At 41.2% G+C, this 20,679-nt stretch overlaps 1 protein-coding gene and 1 long non-coding RNA gene across 5 annotated transcripts in view; one reads left to right on the plus strand and one right to left on the minus strand.

Annotated features, from left to right (window-relative positions):
- LOC141995002 (uncharacterized) overlaps positions 1-3,677 on the plus strand; it is a 59,449-nt gene extending 55,772 nt beyond the window's left edge. The window contains exon 3 of the long non-coding RNA XR_012641232.1: positions 3,497-3,677. This is a non-coding gene — a long non-coding RNA (uncharacterized LOC141995002). The remainder of the gene's footprint in view (positions 1-3,496) is intronic.
- HERC2 (HECT and RLD domain containing E3 ubiquitin protein ligase 2) overlaps positions 1-20,679 on the minus strand; it is a 197,846-nt gene that overhangs the window by 34,218 nt on the left and 142,949 nt on the right. For all 4 annotated transcript variants that reach the window (XM_074965634.1, XM_074965610.1, XM_074965626.1 and 1 more), the window contains exons 69-79: positions 14,986-15,177; positions 8,755-8,908; positions 7,859-7,966; positions 5,215-5,346; positions 4,728-4,886; positions 4,524-4,642; positions 3,956-4,081; positions 3,544-3,699; positions 3,231-3,346; positions 2,903-3,101; positions 515-729 (exon numbers count right to left, since the gene is read on the minus strand). In XM_074965634.1, coding sequence (XP_074821735.1) covers positions 515-729; positions 2,903-3,101; positions 3,231-3,346; positions 3,544-3,699; positions 3,956-4,081; positions 4,524-4,642; positions 4,728-4,886; positions 5,215-5,346; positions 7,859-7,966; positions 8,755-8,908; positions 14,986-15,177 — 1,676 coding nt within the window. The remainder of the gene's footprint in view (positions 1-514; positions 730-2,902; positions 3,102-3,230; positions 3,347-3,543; positions 3,700-3,955; positions 4,082-4,523; positions 4,643-4,727; positions 4,887-5,214; positions 5,347-7,858; positions 7,967-8,754; positions 8,909-14,985; positions 15,178-20,679) is intronic.

The raw sequence follows: 20,679 nt of genomic DNA on the forward strand, positions 1-20,679 counted from the left end.
TACAATTTAACATATTGCGATGAAATTGCTAGTGTAAAATTGCTAGTGTAAAATGTACTACTATCCCTACTAGATGAAATCAGAACTGCCATACTCTGTCATAATCCCTGTGCCTCTACCAGAGAATGGAGTTTCTCGTTCAGCTCAAGCAGTATGGGGCTTGTGCCTTTGGAGCAAGAGAAACTTAAATTTTAATCCCTGTAGTGCCACGCAGTTCCAAATAGCCAGAACAGAACGTGCAACCCACTGAGGTAGCCATGGATTTGTTACAATACAATATATAGCCAATAACAAAAATCAAAGTTTGACTACTTTTTTTCCCCTAAAAATATTTTATTAAAGTATTGTACTGGCTTCTCTAGTTTCAAAAAAAGCCAATCCTTGTGTAGGTATGGAAAGCTAGGACTTTGATCTACCTATAGATTAGGAAATATTTGTACTATGCTTCAACTATATAAATCCCATTAATACATATGCATCAACATTTCAACATAAAAGGTTTTCAAAATGTTACCTTCTGTTTCCATGACCCAGTTTACCATCTTCTGCCTCACCCCAAGAATAAACTTCTCCTTCTGAAGATAGTGCCAAACAGTGCTTTCCTCCTGAGTTCACAGCAACTTTCTTTATGAACACATGCTGAATGGATTCCAGTAATGTTGGTGTGGAAACGGATTCAGTCCCTCCAATTCCAAGCCTGCCACCTGCACCATATCCAGTGGCATAAAGCTTCAATGAACGAAAAAAGTATTTTATATTGTTAATTTCCTGGATAGGAACATTCATTTAAACTACATCTTACACTCAGTGCAATTAATTGTAGTATTCGTTGCTTCCTTAGTGACACAAAGAACAGAAACATTCTTTGCACATCTGAATTTTCTTTCCTGGAAAGTACAGGATATATACACTTAGTGTAACTGTATATATGGCTTTGTCTTTACACTTGATATCAGCAAGCTACATTAGTGCATAAGTTAAACTTCTCTTACGGGGAGAAGGAACTTTCATGTGACTTAGTTTTGAGCAGCTGTTCTGAACTCAGAAGCTTTTTCCCCATGAACCATTTTGAAATGATGTTTTAGCGCAAACTCTGTAGGCTTGCTAAGCACTACTGACATACAGGCTTTTATTGTCCAAGAGGTTAATAATAGCTATGTATTCCCCCGATATTTTAAGAGTCAGTTACATGCATTTACATGGTAGAAAGTAATTTTCTAAATTACCTTAAAAATTTAGTTTACACAAAGTAGGCTTAAGTAAAGAAAAAAAATTAAGACATTCTCACAACTAAATTTTCCTGTCTGTCTCTATTTCATGAATCTGATAGAAAAGCTGGCTAGATTGTCAGGCTCAACGGGTAGTGATCAATGGCTCCATGTCTAGTTGGCAGCCGGTATCAAGTGGAGTGCCCCAAGGGTTGGTCCTTGGGACGGTTCTGTTCAATATCTTCATTAATGATCTGGAGGATGGTGTGGATTGCACCCTCAGCAAGTTTGCAGATGACACTAAACTGGGAGGAGAAGTAGATACGCTGGAGGGTAGGGATAGGATACGGAGGGCCCTAGACAAATTAGAGGATTGGGCCAAAAGAATTCTGATGAGATTCAACAAGGACAAGTGCAGAGTCCTGCACTTAAGATGGAAGAATCCCATGCACCACTACAGACTAGGGACCGAATGGCTAGACAGTAGGTTCTGCAGAAAAGGACCTAAGGGTTACAGTGGACGAGAAGCTGGATATGAGTCAACAGTGTGCCCTTGTTGCCAAGAAGGCCAACGGCATTTTGGGATCTATAAGTAGGGGCATTGCCAGCAGATAGAGGGACGTGATCGTTCCCCTCTATTCAACATTGGTGAGGCCTCATCTGGAGTACTGTGTCCAGGTTTGGGCCCCACACTACAAGAAGGATGTGGAAAAATTGGAAAGAGTCCAGCGGAGGGCAACAAAAATGATTAGGGGACTGGAACACATGACTTATGAGGAGAGGCTGAGGGGAACTGGGATTGTTTAGTCTGCAGAAGAGAAGAATGAGGGGGGATCTGATAGCTGCTTTCAACTACCTGAAAGGGGGTTCCATAGAGGAGGGATCTAGCCTGTTCTCAGTGGTAGCAGATGACAGAACGAGGAGTAATGATCTCAAGTTGCAGTGGGGGAGGTTTAGGTTGGATATTAGGAAAAACTGTTTCACTAGGAGGGTGGTGAAACACTGGAATGCGTTACCTAGGGAGGTGGTGGAATCTCCTTCCTTAGAAGTTTTTAAGGTCAGGCTTGACAAAGCCCTGGCGGGGATGATTTAGTTGGGGATTGGTCCTGCTTTGAGCAGGGGATTGGACTAGATGACCTCCTGAGGTCCCTTCCAACCCTGATATTCTATGATTGGCACAGTGTGATATTGAATGTCTGTGGGGTACTATCATACAATGAAGTATTAAGCCCATAGTTTCAACCTTAACTTTCAATTTCCTTGTTTTTGATTACATCACACAAATTAGATAGAAGAAAGGCTTAAATTCCTTTCCCCCATTAAGTTAAACTCTTGATCAACAATTCTACAAACATGAAGCGCATCAGCATTCCCATCAAGCAGAGTAGCCATTCAAAATAATGTTAATCATTTGTTGAGAAGCAAATGTCTGTGATAAGGTCGGCATAGCCCACTAAGCTTAGAGCTGGTAATATCTTCTGTACAGTGCAAAACGTTTCTTTAGTACAGTAGACAATTTTATTATACTAGGTGACTAGTTCACCCTGCCTGGCAGCTGTGTGGGGGTTTGTTTTGGTTTTGTTTAAATAAAAGTTTTGTAAACTTTCCATTGAGTCAACCAATCCCACTCACTCTGGCAGGCTGACATTTGCCAGGGAAGTCTAACTTGAAGCATTATTTATTGTAACCCTTACCTTCCCATCAGCAGTCACAGCAAACAGAGTCTGTTCACCACCAATTAATTGCACAGGTCTAAGTGTGGCAAGGGCTTCACATGGAGTTGGAACTTTCACTTTTGCCCCTTCAATACCTCCAAGCTGTCCTCTATGATTATGACCCCAACCATAAATAGTTCCACTACCTCCAGCTGAAAGGGTCCAGTCATCTGGTCTCCTGCAGTTAATTCAAAGGAAAAGTGTGGAAGATTAAAAATGGAAGCTGTGATATGCTCAGCTTTTCATTCTAACACTCAAATTTGAAATGTCACAAGACCAAAACATTATAGCAGATTAACATAATAACCTGTTCATCCACTGCACAAGCTGTTCATCTTGCTCTCTCTTAAAGGCATCATGGCTCTCATGGAGAACATCCATATTCTCATTATCTGCCATTAATTCTCGGATTTTCTTTGCCACCTGCAATGTTATATTGGATTAGAAACCATTACTTAAAATACCGGTTACTCTTACTTAACACTTGGCATAAGTGTGTTTAAATCTCACCTATTTTCTTCCTCAGATTTAAGTATATTGTTAATACAGAGCCTCATAATTAATTTCTTTTAGCACACCCACATGTTCTGCTACCCTATATGAAAATACTTCTGCAGTACCTCATCAAGGAAAAGGCGAGGCAACGAAGTTCTCTTATCAAGAGCAACTGCAACCCTGGAGGCCATACAGTATCTTCTGAACCAAGCCCATTTGTGTGTCTCTGCACAGCAAGGAAGAGCGTCCAATTCTAGATCACAAGCAAGCGCTACGAGCACCTGCAAAAACAAAAACAAAAAATGTTCTGAAGCTATCTTGCATTTTGGGTGCAACAGAGGTGTGATTTAGTTCAGTGACACTAAGCTCCAGTTGAAAATAAGCATGAATTCAGCGGACCCTTTACTAGATGCTCCTGATGTAGGATGTGGCAGTTTTCTGAAAGTGTCATTTTACTTTGTTTACCATACATGCTTGCCAATATAAAATTCCAACAGAACCATGCTACTTAATTATCCAATATTAGTATCTTGTTACCTTAAAGAAAGGGCTGTGAAGCAACTGCTTGCCACCTCTCACAATAGGGTCTTCGTAGTCAAACTGCCGCTGCAAAGCTTCTGGAAGGCCTTTAACCAACGCAGCTAAAGCGCTGCCTGTGAAACTCTGGAAAAAAAACAACAAAAGGCAAAGTTAATCTAGACACTTAATATACAACGTTAGAAAAGGGAAATTCTTACAGTAGTTGTGATGGAAAAATTAATTGCAATTTGATAACCAATGTGGAACATGAGCTCCTCCCAGCCCCTAACAGGCATGTGTCCGTATCACAAACACCACCCTTCCTGGTAATTCCAGATGCAAAGAAGTAAACAGTACAGAATATGAACTAATCTTCTGTCCCTAAGTGAAGGCCCTCCAGAATACATTTAAAGCTAACTGGCAGGCTGGTGTGGGGAAGGCTGCCCACCTGTACTTTCCCTGTCTGTAACTAACTACAGATTTCAGTTATCAGAGTTGTATCTGGCACCTTTCATGAGTATTACATTAATTTGAATGTTTAACAAATTAGAGCAAGACGTTACTACTAATAATTTGAGCTTCTTACCATAGTTCGTGTTTCGCCATCATTATCCCCTAGAATCCGGTTTATGTTAATAGATTGGCCAAACTCTGTTGTTAGCAGCTTCCGTAGTCTCTGCAAGGCCCACATTCTGTGTCCAGCAGCTAAAATGGCAAAAAGAAAACTTAAATTGCTTATAGTATAATTTTTACATCTAATCAACAGACTTCATTTTAAATTTGCACCTACCTAGGGCACTCAATTGAGCACACGCTGCAAGTGATGCTGCTAAGCGAGGAACTATACTCCTATTGGAAGCAAAATTCAAGCGGAAATCCAGCAAACATGTTACCAAATCCATCGATGGACAAGAAAGAATGCAGCGATCAGAAAGGAGGTCTTTAGGCCCTGTGAAAAAAAATTGTTAGCTTTTTTAGTCACTTAGTTATCATGAGAATCTTAGTAAGTGGCCTGAGATATAAACACTTTTAGCACTCACTATAAAACCAGTATTTCTAATCCAGATAGTCATCTTTCTAAGGAGAGTATACTAAAACTGTATCCTCATTTATGTATGTATCTTGTTACTTTGTTGATGTATTCTCTTTTCTAAATATACATGTATAAGTGGACAATGCAACCTTTGCTTATGAATATCTGAATCATGCAATAAATATAACTGTGAGAAGCAGGTCTGTAAATCCTCTCTCTCCTCCTACCATATATTATGACTTACCTGCAGCTGGCATGATAGGATAAACAGTGAATCGCCATCCCCATCCATTCACAGAGCCATCACTGATAAACTTCCACTTTAATTCGTCTCCCGGAATTCGCAATTCACTAGACCAATCAGACCACTCACGACCTGTTACAGTGGGATAGTACATACACACATTTTCATCTATACTGATTAATGATTATTTCAGTCATCAATAAAATATCATATAGCTACTAGATGCAAGTTGCTGTAAGTATTAGATGAATGTTTCTAGAAAAAAAAGATCTTTAAATGAAGCACATTAATGGGTTTTAGCTATTTTATATGCACAAGACAAGATGCGATTTCGTGACAACACAACTTTGTTCCTGCTTGAAAAGCTCAATTTAAATTGCCATCTAAGAGATGCCTTCAGTTGTTTTAATACCAAAGTCAGTAAAAATTTCTGAAAGTCCACTTTCCTGTTGAAAAAATAAAAAGTTGGCAAAATGCAATCCATAACAAAATGAATTCACTATTAAGAATCTTTTCCTACTCTCACAGTTCAGGGCAACTGCACCTGTATTTCCCACCAGTGGTACAGCACCCATTCTCAGGCTTCCAGATCCCCAGCGGTTGTCTTTCTAGATGGAGACCTACAACTCATTCCCTTCTAATCAGGTATTTCCAGCATGCACACTTCTCTGTCTTCACTGGGTTATTGCCAGCAGAGAGAGGCTTGTTCTCTCTGTAGAGACTGATAATAGTTACAAAGTACCACACAGTCCTTTTTATATAAGCCTATTTTATTCCTAAGACAAAAGTTCTACAGAGAAAACATTTAAAACAACAAGAGAACCTACACACATGCTAATAAGCTTACCAGAAATCACCCCACTTCTAACATGAAGTGCTCCTGCCAAAGCCCAATATCCCACCCAAGGGGTTCTCTTTGTGGTGACAAGCTCATCACAGATTCAGCTCAGAACAAGTATATTCATAAACATGTTTAGTCCACCCTTTATACAGTTCAGGGGACTCTGCCCTGGAGTTTCCAGAAGCAGGTAATTAGTACAAAGGATCTCTCCTCCCAGTGCAAGGCTTCAAAAGGTTGGCTTCAGAGGAAAGAGTTTGCTTTTCCCTCACCCCCACGTACTTCCTTGGAAACCTACTTCAAATGTATTGTACCAAAAAGCCCTTTGACATTCCTAATACCTTCCAGAGATTGCATTAAATCTTGTCTTCCTGCTAAAGAAGTTCCACATAATCTCACAATAGTACAAAAACATTTACATTTTAATACAATGAATTCCAAAGATATTTACCATGATGCAATAAAACTGAACTCAACTGAATGAGATTTGTTCACAATATTGCATATCTGTGTCAACCACCATTAAGCAACTTAAATATAGTACTAAAACAATCATTATAAAACTTGTGTGCCCAAATTGGTATGAGATCCAATGTGAAGGCATGCCTTCCTGCTCCCTACATTTACTTTCAGACACATGTCCCAATTTGAATAACCTTGGTTCAGGGAGATGGTGGACATCAGAAGGCCCACACCATTACACAGATTCAAACTGCCCCATAAAATGGGACTTCTGGTCTTGGAGGAAGGGTCAGCCGAAATGGTAGCCATCATGATCCATAGCTTGCCCATACTTTAAATGTCACACTTGATAAGAGTGAGAAAGGAAAATATCACATGGATGAGTAAATGAAAGAAGAAAACTGACAGAGATACTGGATATATGATTTGATCCAAGGAAGGGGGGAGGAGAAATGAAAGAAGGAGGAGAAGAAGAAAGAGCAAGTGGTAGAATTTAAAAACTCTCCAGCCTGTGCTCAGATTTTATTTAAAGCACTTGAGACCAGAAAGATTTGCCTTTCATGTAGTAAAACCCATATTTCCAGAATTTTAAAATTCTTACAAAGAAAAAAAAACCTAGCACTCCTGTTATATAAATACTGTTTCACATTATGTTTAGATTCATTAAAAATAAATAGCTTGGTTATACAGAAAATTGTATACAACACATACTATGAACCATTTGGGGATGTAACAGTAAAATGAGCATTTACATTTGATCTTAAGGCACAGGCAGGGAAACATGTTTTACAAATCACAACAGAATTACCAAGCGACAAATTAAAAAGTAAAAGCAAATTAAAGAGTAGGTTTCAATCCTGCCCCAAAACAATTACACATATGCTGCCAGCTTACACTGGTCTTTATACATAGAGGTTAGAATGTTAAAACAGATTTTAAATGTGGAGTCTATCAAAAATAATTTAGGCTGCAGATTAAAGTTGAAATTCTTCTATAAAATACACGACTATTTACACTTTAGAAATTACTTTGCATATATGCACAAATATTAAAAGTTGCTTCTGTTAAATAATTACCAGAATCTACATGTGTTTTAGTAATGGTTATGCATGATTCAGAAATAATTTGATGTATTGAGACAACTGCCTAAATTTTTTAAATTTTGTTAATTAAAAAACACTGTAAATCAATATTTGATATGTATTTTTCTAGCCTATTCTCCACCCAAAATAAACCTATACAATTTGCAATACAATAAGAGTATATTTCATCCAACATTCAACAGTAAGCTAAGCTAAGCACTTAAGGAAAAATAAAGCAAATATAACATTTGATTCTCATCACCTGATCGGACTGAAACTATCCTGTTGACACCATCCATTATGGTCAGAGGGTCATGGCGCCGCTCTGTAGAACACTGGCGATCAAATTCTACTCTGAGTCCCTCGGCACCTGACAAGTAACAAAGTACTTTATATAAATTAAACAATAAGTAAAATGGGGAAAATGTAAGCTTTTAAAAGTCCAATGATTTAAAACATTGTTTGGATTGTTCTATGCTGATCAAGCTAGAACATAGCTATTTTCTATTAAGATAATTATTTGCCTTGAAATTGCCTTGAAAGTATTACACAGTGTAGACCCACACACCACCCATGAATTTGGGCCAACTGTACATGACAATGTTCAAAACACTCCAAACCTTACATGATCTGTTAAAGCATGTCAGAGCAAAGCATACCTGCAAGCTGAGGCAAAATGGCTAACAGCATCAGAAGTCTAACTTTTGGACAGTATTAAATCAATTCAATATGAAACCACAATGCACAGAGAAAAATTACAGTCTAATAGTTAAGACCAAGGACAAAGAAATTAGTTTATTTCTGGCCCTGATAACAATTTACTATGTGATTACGGGCAAGCTGTTCCCGATGTCCTAATGAAACAACAATTAGAAGTGATCTACAGCTGCAGAGCAGCAGTGTACCAAATCCAGTACTGCCCAGAGAACCTGAATTCACGAAGAATACATTTAACAGGTTCAAGAAAGGTTATCATCAAGAGTACAAATTTTTATTATAACAGGTATGTTAAAACTACCCAATTTACTTGAACATTTTAGTGAAGATTCAAAATGAATTGTTGTAAACTGAATCTAAGTGTCTGTTCCTCCAAATGTGCATAATGTTAAGTAACTGGATAATTTCTCCTCCCATATAAATCTTATCAGTATTCCCTACCTGGTATTTTTACAGTGCCACTAGTTGAAGTATCATCTGTATATGGATGGCTACTTTCCACCACCACTGGCTGCGAAGAAAGACGACCACTTTGCGAGTCTGTAGCCACATCTTCTAACTCTGTAACACACAGCTCCAACAACATGTCAGCAACCTAAAAAAAATACATCTCAACTGATTATACATGTCTTCATGAAGAAACCAATTCAGTCTTCTAGAAAAAATTGATAATGAGAGTAAGCCCTGATCCCCATCTTATCCACTACATTCCAATATTCCAACTGAAAAGGTATGAATAAATGAAATAACCTTCTCTTTCAGTTATTAGAGCAATGCAACAAGAAGCAAATATCACATTAAACCTAAAATAGGCAAGAAAAATAAGTTTAAAATGCCCATTCAACAAACAAATGAAAACATCAAACTTAAGTGTTAAGATAACTGAATGCTAAAATATGCTAATACCAGCGGTTCTCAACCGGGGGGTCCACAAGCCCTTTCAAGGGGGCTGCGGGGCCCTGCAGCTGAAACCCAGAGCCTGATCCCTGGCGCTCCCTGCACAGCTGAAGCCAGGAGGTGGGAAGCCAGAAGCAGACAGAGCAGCACAGCTGCTGCTCTGGATGGTGACATGGAACAGGCAGATGCAGCACTCCCTTAACTCCTGCTGCTGCTGTTGCCCGGGGCTGAAGCTGCCCCCTCAGCTCCCAGCCCCCTTTACTCCCACAGAGGCAGCCAGTAACAGCCACCCAGGTGGGGGGACCCAGCTCCATGGCTGGCATAGCCCTCCGGGAACCAGGACTGCAGGGGAGCTCTCCCGGCACACAGCCCCTAAGCTACCCCTCTCCCTACACCCTGAGCTATGCTCCTGCCCGCACAGAGCTGGCTCAAATCCTGCTGGCCTCTACACCTCCCCCCCGGTCCTCAAAATAGATTCATAGATACTAAGGTCAGAAGGGACCATTATGATCATCTAGTCTGACCTCCTGCACAACGCAGGCCACAGAATTTCACGCACCCACTCCTGCGAAAAACCTCACCTATGAGCTATTGAAGTCCTCAAATCATGGTTTAAAGACTTCAAGGTGCAGAGAATCCTCCAGCAAATGACCCGTGCCCCATGCTACAGAGGAAGGCGAAAAACCTCCAGGGCCTCTTCCAATCTGCCCTGGAGGAAAATTCCTTCCCGACCCCAAATATGGCGATCAGCTAAACCCTGAGCATATGGGCAAGATTCACCAGCCAGATACTACAGAAAATTCTTTCCTAGGTAACTCAGATCCCACCCTATCCCCCACTGGGTCCTGGAGTTTTTATATCATGTTGGGGGGGCCCCCCCTCCGGGAAAAAAAAGGTTGAGAACCCCTGCTAATACCACTTCAGCACTAAGATGTTAACTGACAAAATACAGGAACGTAATGGGATAAGGTTTCTATAACCTTCCATCTGTGCCACAGTGAATTGGGTCTCACTATTTCACTACATGGCCACATAAAGGCATACAAGAAATATGACAGCTCAGCAATATTTATTGCAAACACATGGGCCAGTATAAAAACAGAATTGTTTGAGTCACATTATTACAAACCATTCAACTATTCAAACTATCATTAACTCTATAAATGGTAACATTAATGATATTTGTACAAACTAGTTAACCCTACAGTGAACAACTAATTCCATGTAGCTGATAACACTGAAAAGGTGAGAAAAGTAGCACAGAGGCAGACAAACAGGAAGACAGGGCACGTGCAGAGGAGGGGATTTCTTTCAATGATCTCAGAGAACTGGGAGGACCAGGGAAATAAAAGAGCACTTGTTTTGGAGCTGGGAGCAAGAAAGGGAAGTAGAGAAAGACAGGAGCTGAGTTTCTTATGTTCTATTTGTGTCATCCACAATGAGATTTAATGTTTCAGAACTATGTTTGATACTTTAAGACCCATGTAACTTAAGCTGATTCATCTCACCCAAGTATACAACCTTAGGAATGTCTGAATCCTTTGCAAAGTGAGTCGTATAGATGTCAGCTATGTCTTGAATATATTGGTAGTAAGTTACTATAACGATCTCTCTCTTCCCCTTTAGTCAGGAAGCAATCACTATTCCCCTACACATGACATCTAGGATTTTAGTAATCGCCTCTTCACTTTATACCAGACATTAGTTCCTGAAAGGAACTAAAGGCAATGGGAGATCAATATCTACTTCCCAAAGCATGAACTATTGTCTAGTGGTTCTCAACCAGGGGTATGTGTACCTCTGGGGGTACACAGAGGTCTTCCAGGCAGTACATCATCTCGATATTTGCCTTGTTTTACAATAGGCTACACAAAAAGCACTACCGAAGTCAGTACAAACTAAATTTTCATACGGACAGTGACTGGTTTTTACTGCTCTATAGACTATACACTGAACTGTAAGTACTATATTTCTATTCCAAATTATTTTTATAACTTTCTGGTAAAAATGAGAAAGTAAACAATTTTTCAGTCATAACGTGCTGTGACACTGTGTAGAGTGAGTTAAGCATTAGAGATGGTGGCAGCTATAATTGTTTAAGGAACAGTTTGCTGAGAGACCCAGAAAACTAATTGTTCTAGAGATCAAACTTCCTGATACCCAAATAAAATCAAACCAACTAGTTTCATCCCAAATAAGAAACTGCACATTTGTCTGCTTCATGAATCAAAGGCACCATCCCTCTCCATATGTGGATAACCCATCTTGTTTCTTCAAATAAATGTTTCTTGTTCATTTCTAAATTCTGAAGGCTGTGAAATACTTATATATAAAATAAAATAAATATCAACTACAACCAATAAAAGAAGAGTAACTATAAAGGACTGTTGAACTCTAGAAAGGATATGAATCATATAGCACACGGAAAGGATTCTGAATATAAGCACCTATCCAATGCGTAATTTTGAAATAATAAAAGAAGTGGCTGAAGGAGGGGGAATTACAAATAATAGTAGTGGTTAATAGAGAAATATAATCCTTGAAATAAATTAAACAAAAAACCTCTGACTCTGAAAGAGGATGAACATGTGTTATACCCTGACATTTATTTGTTATTGACAGAAGAAGCAGAGAAACAGAGAGCCAATGTGGCAAGTAAGCAACAACAAAAAATAGTGGCCACCTTCCAACAAACCCCAAAAGAGTACAGAAACTTAGTCATTGCGTGGGACTCCACAAAAGCAGAATCAAAATCTAGAAGTGCTATCACACTCTTGAACTGGCTCTCTCCAATCCCAAGGTTCACAAGACTGAGAAGAAGTCATGAAGTTTCATTTCTCTTGGTGTTTTTTAATATAAATACCTGAAAGCTATTTTGAGTTCACACTCCTTCTACCGAGAACTCAAGCAACCCTATTTTGGATTTTAACTAAGCAATGCCATATATCTGCTTCTACTTTGTAAATCCAAGTACATTTGCCTAAGAGAACCTCAAACTATAACTTTATGCAATTGTATTGATGTTTTAAACTAAACAGAACAAACAGGAAAAAACATGTTCATAAGAGCACCTTAAAATAAGCACATTCTTCTTGCCAAATTAAGTGTAAAAATGTAATAAGAAAAGCCAAAAAGGAGTTTGAAGAACAGCTAGCCAAAAACTCAAAAGGTAATAACAAAATGTTTTTTAAGTACATCAGAAGCAGGAAGCCTGCTGAACAACCAGTGGGACCCCTGGATGATCGAGATACAAAAGGAGCACTTAAAGATGAAGTCATTGCAGAGAAACTAAATGAATTCTTTGCTTCAGTCCTTCACGGTTGAGGATGTTAGGGAGATTCCCAAACCTGAGCCGCCTTTTGTAGGTGACAAATCTCAGACTGAAGTGTCACTAGAGGAAGTTTTGGAATTGAGAAACTTAACAGTAACAAGTCACCGGGACCAGATGGCATTCACCCAAGAGTTCTGAAACAACTCAAATGTGAAATTGCGGCACTATTAACTATGCTTTGTATCCTGTCCTTTAAATCAGCTTTTGTACCCAATGACTGGAAGATAGCTAACGTAAACACCAATATTTAAGAAGGGCTCTAGAGGGGATCCCAGCAATTACGGACTGGTAAATCTAACGTCAGTACCGGGCAAATTAGTTGAAACAATAGTAAAGAATAAAATTGTCAGACACATAGAAGAACAAATTGTTGGGCAAAAGTCAACATGGTTTCTGTAAAGGGAAATCATGTCTTACTAATCTATTAGAACTCTTTGAAGGGGTCAAACATGTGGACAAGGGGGATCCAGTGGACATAGTGTATTTAGATTTCCAGAAAGCCTTTGACAAGATCCCTCACCAAAGGCTCTTACGTAAATTAAGTTGTCATGGGATAAGAGGAAAGATCTTGTCATTGATTGAGAACTGGTTAAAGACAGAACAAAAGGTAGGAATAAATGGTAAATTTTCAGAATGGAGAGAGTAACTAGTGGTGTTCCCCAACGGTCAGTCCTATGACCAATCCTATTCAATTTATTCATCAATGATCTGGAGAAAGGGGTAAACAGTGAGGTGGCAAAGTTTGCAGATGATACTAAACTGTTCAAGATAGGTAAGACCAAAGCAGACAGTGAAGAACTTCAAAAAGATCTCACAAAACTAAGTGATTGGGCAACAAAATGGCAAATGAAATTTCATGTGGATAAATGTAAAGTAATGCACATTGGAAAAAATAACCCCAACTATACATACAATACGATGGGGGCTAATTTCGCGACAACTAATCAGGAAAGAGATCTTGGAGTCATCGTGGATAGTTCTCTGAAGACTCCATGCAGTCTGCAGCAGCAGTCAAAAAAGCAAACGGGATGTTAGGAATCATTAAAAAAGGAGAGAGAGTAAGACGGAGAAAGCTTACTGCCCTTATATAAATCCATGGTATGCCCACATTTTGAATACTGCGTACAGACGTGGTTTCCTCATCTCAAAAAAAATATACTGGTGAGAAAAGGTTCAGAGAAGGACAAATAAAATGATTAGGGGTTTGGAACAGGTCCCGTAAGCGGAAAGATTAAAGAGGCCAGGACTTTTCAGCTTGGAAAAGAGGAGACTAAGGGGGGATATGATAGAGGTATATAAAATCATCAGTGGTGTGGACAAAGTGAATAAGGAAAAGTTATTTACTTGTTCCCATAATATAAGAACTAGGGGCCACCAAATGAAATTAATGGGCAGCAGGTTTAAAACAAATAAAAGGAAGTTCTTCTTCACACAGCGCACGGTCAACCTGTGGAACTCCTTTCCTGAGGAGGTTGTGAAGGCTAGGACTATAACAGGGTTTAAAAGAGAACTGGATACATTCACGGAGGTTAAGTCCATTAATGGCTATTAGCCAGAATGGGTAAGGAATGGTGTCCCTAGCCTCTGTTCGTCAGAGGGTGGAGATGGATGGCAGGAGAGAGGTTCGCTGTTAGGTTCACTTCCTCTGGGGCACCTGCCATTGGCCATTGTCGGTAGACAGGATACTGGGCTGGATGGACCTTTGGTCTGACCCAATATGGCCATTCTTATGTTCTTACTAGAGAGAAATACTTAACTGTAACTCATTTACCAAATTGATAACTGATGGTTATAAGTAAATGTAATAAGAAATCTTATTGATTTGTATTGTTCCTTAGTATAGCTACTGGGCTCCAACACTGGCCTATGTTAATTGCTTACATAACTGCACGTTTTTTGTTCAGTATATGCCTACAATGTTTGGTGTATCTAAACTTGAACTGTTGGTTATATATACCTACATGGTAGGTAGTGAATTAATAAACCTGTTGATTAAGAATAACCAAATGTCTGGCTTTGTAAACAACTCACCAAGACAAATGTAGATCTGAAATGAACCCAGAGTTCAAGTTAATAACCCAGTGCTTCCTGGACTCATTTAAAAAGGGGTTATCCTAACTCAATTCCATTCCAGTACTGGCTAGAATATTTATCAAATTGGCAAATCTAGTTTGTTATATTTCAGCTTTGAAATTTAACTGGTACCATGGCAAATTTATAATATTGACTCATTGATTTTTACAGCAAACAGCTATATTAATTTGGTATTCCAATAAAACGTATATGGACTCTTATATCAGTATAAGATAATTATTAGTTTTCATGTTTGTAAAAACCTACATCTTCTTAACCTATATCTTCAACGACTAGGAGTCACCTCAATAGAATGAGAAAGAAGGGAGGATAGTTAAAATTCAGTAACAACAAAAATCACTTTGACTGACCTGTGGATATGCAGTGCCCATTCCAGACAGCACAGCGGAAAGAACATCCTTTCCCTTCTCACCAGCCCTGGTGGAGACAGCAAGCTTCAGCAGGTCAACCATGACTCGTGTGTCATCCGGTACTAAAAGACTAGTGAACTCATCTAAGTGTTGGGGTTCAGGACCAGATACTTTACTTTGGCTTTCCACATCCTGAAAGAGAAATTGAAGAAACACATAATATATGATGATGGAGGATGGAAGAAAGATTTTATACAACAAACTGAGTTAACTTGCCTAAAAAACCCGAACATGGTCACTAACCTGTTCTGTAACTGTTGTTCTTTGAGATATGTTGCAAATGTCCATTCCGCTTCAGATGTGTGCACGCCCAGTGCACTAGTGTTACAGACCTTCCCTTAGAGGTACCCCCATCAGGGCAGCCCATGCACCCGCTGCTGCCTCCTACTGCTGCATAATGGCACAAAGGTGTAGAGCCACCTTGATCCTCCTCAGTTCCTTCTTACCACACAGATTTCGACAGTGAGGGGAAGGAGAGTGGGTCATGGAATGGACATGTGCAACATCTCACAGAACAGTTACAGAACAAGTTAGTAACCAGTTTTTCTTAAGTGATTGCATGTGTTCATTGTGTTTCAAGTGTCTCTCAAGCAGGTCAATCAGGAGGTGGGATCAGAGTCTAACTGAATAATCACAGAAGGACTAAATGTCCAAATCTGATATCTCCAGACTGTTGAGAGATGGCATTAGGATCAGAAGTATGTACTGATGACCAAGTTGCATCTCTACAAACATCCACTACAGGCACATGAGCTAGAAAGGCTGCAGAGGCTATCTGAGATCTTGTTGAACATGCCAACATCCTGTTTAGGGAAGTTACATTGGTCATGTCAGGTTTCAGAGTAGCAGCCGTGTTAGTCTGTATTCGCAAAAAGAAAAGGAGTACTTGTGGCACCTTAGAGACTAACAAATTTATTTGAGCATAAGCTTTCGTGAGCTACAGCTTACTTCATCGGATGCATTGGGTCGTAGCACAAACATACAGGAGGAAATCCACAATAAGATTCTTTGAGAGGAGACTGGAATGCCCTTCATCCTGCCTGCAACTGCCACAAACAATTGTGAAGATGGCCTATCGTTTAGTCCTATCCAAGTAAAATGCTAATGCTCATCTAACATCAAGTGTGTGGAGAATGAGGATCAGGGAAGAATGTTGGTAAGTATATTGCCTGACTGATATGGAAGTGAGAAACTACTCTGGTGAGAAATTTTAGATGAAGGTGAAGATATACCTTTTCCTTGTAGAAGATACCTGGCGGATTAGATACCAGGGCTCTCAATTCCCTCACTCTTCTTGCAGAGATAATTGCCACCAAAAAGGCTAACTTACTTGAAAGATGAAGCAACGAACAGAGAGCAGGCAGTTCAAAGGGCAAGGTGGGAGTGTATAATAATGTTCAAATCCCCATAAGGGGACATAATACCTCCTTTCAGTCCTCTTAGCTGTGTGAGGCAGGAAAGATGGTTTTTGCCACAACACTTTAGTGGGCTCCCAAACAGCCTCATTTATGGGCAGCGCCACTCAAGAAGGCCTCACAGATGCCAAAATGTCAACCAATCTACCCTGAGCTCTCCTGAACTACTTCCATCTGTATATCAGGGTGGAAGCCATTCTCTTAACAAGGTTCTCTTATAATCATCCAGAAAAGGTGAGAATACACTAGACACTACCACCTCATCAAGCGATGAGGAGGAGGAACCCAAGGCTGGCTGAAATGGCACTTCTCCCAATTCCTCCAAAGTGAGATTCACTGAGGTAGACTGTTCAAGTTCCATGCTGAGCTCAGTACCAGGAATGGCTTCTTGCTGATGCAAAGAGTGATCACAGTACCTACAGGAGCAGGAAGGGCGAGAAGAGGAACTGGAGCTGGATGGAAATGCCCACTGGCTGCAATACAGTCACTGATATGGCACTGGAGTCCAATTTTTTTCCTGACCAAGGCTCCCGACTGACCAACCAACATGGAGCCTCTACTGGACACCAGCAGTGAAAACCGCTCATAACCAAGTGATGTTTTACGTGACACGGCTGTGACACAAAATCCAATTTCTGACTCAGACAACAAACCCAAGTCATTCAATGAGGGAGGTGCTGGTCTTCTCGGTGCTAGGGAGCAGTGATGGGAGTCTGGAGAGGATGGCACTGGAGAAATTATAGTCAGTTTGCTCCTCAACTGCACCGCACAAAAGGGTACCAGAGCATTCGAAGGTGCCCATGGTACTGGGTGCTGAACTCTAGCAGTCAGCAAGTCCGTGTGGGTGTCTGTTGGTATTCGATGAAGTGTTCCTTGAACCACCAGTACCAACAGACTCAGCTGATCACTTGCCACGACATAAGTCTCAGGTATTGACAGCAAAAGGAGAGCCTCTTGGTGCTCCCGAGGAAAAAGACGGTGCTCCCTTATAGTCAGTCTCAACAGCATCTGTACCTGAGTTAACGACCCCACCGAAGGTTCTACCTGCCCCAAAAACAAAACTGCTTGGCACTATGCGCACTCTACCCAGCTTCTCAGCTTGACTGCTCGACACTGGTGCTGGCGACCTCAATATCCAGGACAATGCCATTACTCAGTGCAGTCTTCTAAATGTTTCTTCTTCAGTACTGGAGAAGGAGATCAATGTCGGGACTCTGCCAGGCCAGGAGGAGCACTAGTAACCAAAGTCCCTGCAGATTTCACCCCTGTCCCTGATGTGTGCTTCTCTGAGGCACTTCAGAAACCTGGAGTGCAGGTCCCTGACTGGCATCAGCTTCATGCATGCATTGCAAGGTTCAAAGCAGTGGTCTCCAATCTCCAATCTTTTTAAGCACAAGATCACTTCTTCAATTTAAGGACAATGCAGGATCTACCCCGCCCCTTCCTCGAGGCCCCACCCCTTCCCCAAAGTCCCAACCACTCCATCTCCCCCTCTCTCTGTTGCTCACTCTCCCCCACCCTCATTCACTTTCACCGGGCTGGGGAAGGGGGTTGATAGGGGGTGCGGGCTCTAGACTGGGGCTAAGGGGTTTGCAGTGTGGGAGAGGGCTTCAGGCTGAGCCTGAGGCAGCAGGTTGGGGTGCAGGAGGGGGTGAGAGGTGCAAGCTCTGGGAGGGGGCTCAGGGCTGGGGCAGCGGCTTGGGATGCAGGAGGAGGTTTGGGGTGCTGGCTCCGAGATGGGGGTTGGGGTGCGGGCTCTTGCCGGGTGGCACTTACCTCAGGTGGTTCCTGTTCAGCAGCGCGGCAGGGCTAAAGCAGGCTCCCTGACTGCCCCGGCCCCATGCAGCTCCCGGAAGGGGCCAATGCGCCCCTGCAGCCCCTGGCCACAGTTCCCCATTCCCAGCCAATGGGAACTGCAGGGGTGGCGCCTGCAGAGAGGGGCAGCACGTGGAGACCCCTGCCTCCCATTCCCCCAGGGCTGCGTGGGGCCAGAGCAGGCCAAGAACCTGCCTTAGCGGCAGCCCCGCCACATAACTGGACTTTTAGTGGCCGGAGATCGCGATTGACTGGAAGAGTGTCCAGGATCGACCGGTTGGTGACCACTGGTTTGAAGTCTGGGGACTGAGGCATGCCACAGCACTGGGCATCGATACCCAGAACCACTGGGAACCAAAATGTAAATTAAATACACTAGTAAAAGAAAAAAATAAACCTACACTTCAGTAAGGCGACGCAACAAGTACCAACCATATACAACAGAAAGACTCAGAAAGAGGGAAACACTTGTGGTAACAAGTTAGCACGCTCTGACAATCACCACAGGTGGTAAGAAGGAAAAGATGGGAATTGGTTCTACCCTTTGGAGCATCATGCAGCAGCACAACACAGCAGAGGACACATGTGCCATCCCAATGGGTACAGCTGAGGGAAAAATCTCAAATTCTAGTGCACTGAGCAAGCTTACACCTGCAGGGGAAAGGGCATATGCAAGCACTCCAAGAAGAAACAAAAGTTTAATACTGTGACCCTAAGAGCATCTCTATACCAGAGGACAAGGGACTCCTGGTATGCAGCAGTGAGTTTCAGCTGGCCGAACCAGCTCAGTGTACCCCAACTCACTACTGTTATAATCTAACAGGTGTCGTGTAATATGTCTCTGAAAAATTAATAACTCACTGATCATTAATATTCGTGAATGAGGTATGTACAGTCAATTCACAAAGGATTATACAGATGTGCTGTAATTATGACAAACATGTTTAAACCAGGCATGTCAGGGAGAGTTGATACACAGGTTCCCCCCAGAGAACAGAATGCAGTTCCACCTGCTTGAATGTGTCTCCTATGTAAATTGAGCAAGGTGTGACTAAAGACAGAAAAGCACATTTGCATGCCAGCCAAACAAAGCCATCAGGAGAGCAAGTGGGGAAAAAGCAATCACTTAATCTCAATGGGGGATGGAGACGGTACCCCAGGAAGCCTTCCTGCCTCATGAAGAAGCATCAATGAACTTTTAGAGAGATATTTTTCAGAGGCTTACTAAACTATAAAGAGAGGGACAGAGAACCATTAAGTTATCATTCACCTGAAGAGACAAAGAAAACCAGCACTTTGGACTGTGTGGGGATCCTAAGAACTAGTCAGCCATTGCTGGAAAAGGAAGACTGAGGAGGAAACTACTTTGAACAAATACTGTAGCTTGTTAAGATAGGTTATAGCGACTAGGAAGCGCATTTTAACTTTTTTTTGGTAACCTTTTCTATCTTTATCCCTTATACTTGAACTCACTTAACAGCTCTCTCTTTTTCAGTCAACAAACTTGTTTTACTTTTTATCTAAACCAGTCCAGTGCTTTGGTTGAACTGAAGTGATTGTTAACTCCAGTCAAGATAACATGCTGCTCTTTCTTTAAACACTTTGGCTTTAAACACTCTTTAAAGGAGCAACAAACTTAACAGCTTCTGTTCCAGGAGAGGGCTGAACACTGCAGGGAGATGGTTTGGGGGAAATTCAGAACTGGTACGGAGTTGGGGTCACTCTATGAAAAGTAACTAGGCAATGGAAGCCAAGGTTTTAACCTGTACGTTCATATGCTGGCTGCTGGTGTCAGGGATGTAAGCCACAGCAACATAGTATTGAAGGCCCCAGAGTTATAGGGCAGGCAGTCTGGATTGAAGCCCAAAAGGTAAAATACATTGTCTTATTAGTATGCTTTTTCCCCCAACGAAGGAAGTGTTTCCCTGTCACCAGCATCTTGTAAATACAAAGAAAATCGCAGGATCATTAAACTGATAGATACAAGATTCGAAAAAATCTAAAACATATAATAAATGAGGCCCTACTTAATTTGCGATATTGTGGCTCCCGCAATATTAGGATTCCACTGCAATTTTGCCAGTGGGAGCTCCAGCAGCAACCCCCTGCTCTCAGCCCCACGCAGCCAACAGCGGAAAATCACAGAAAAGTAATAATGGACCTTATTACTGCAAATAATAAGGTCCATTATTACTTTTCCATGATTTTCCACGGCTTATCTGCAACTCAGCCACAATTTCTGGACAATCATCCCGGGATTCAAGTAGGGGATTAATAATAAACATCTATCAGCTGTATCCACACAGTTATGACTAGTAGGAAGTAGTGGTAGGTTAACAAGTGTTCAGCTCCTATTTTCTGAAAGCCCTAACTAATTAAAAGGTTGACAGATGACTGTCAAATC

The sequence above is a fragment of the Natator depressus genome, chromosome 1 (assembly GCF_965152275.1).
Source record: "Natator depressus isolate rNatDep1 chromosome 1, rNatDep2.hap1, whole genome shotgun sequence".
Lineage (NCBI taxonomy): Eukaryota > Metazoa > Chordata > Testudines > Cheloniidae > Natator > Natator depressus.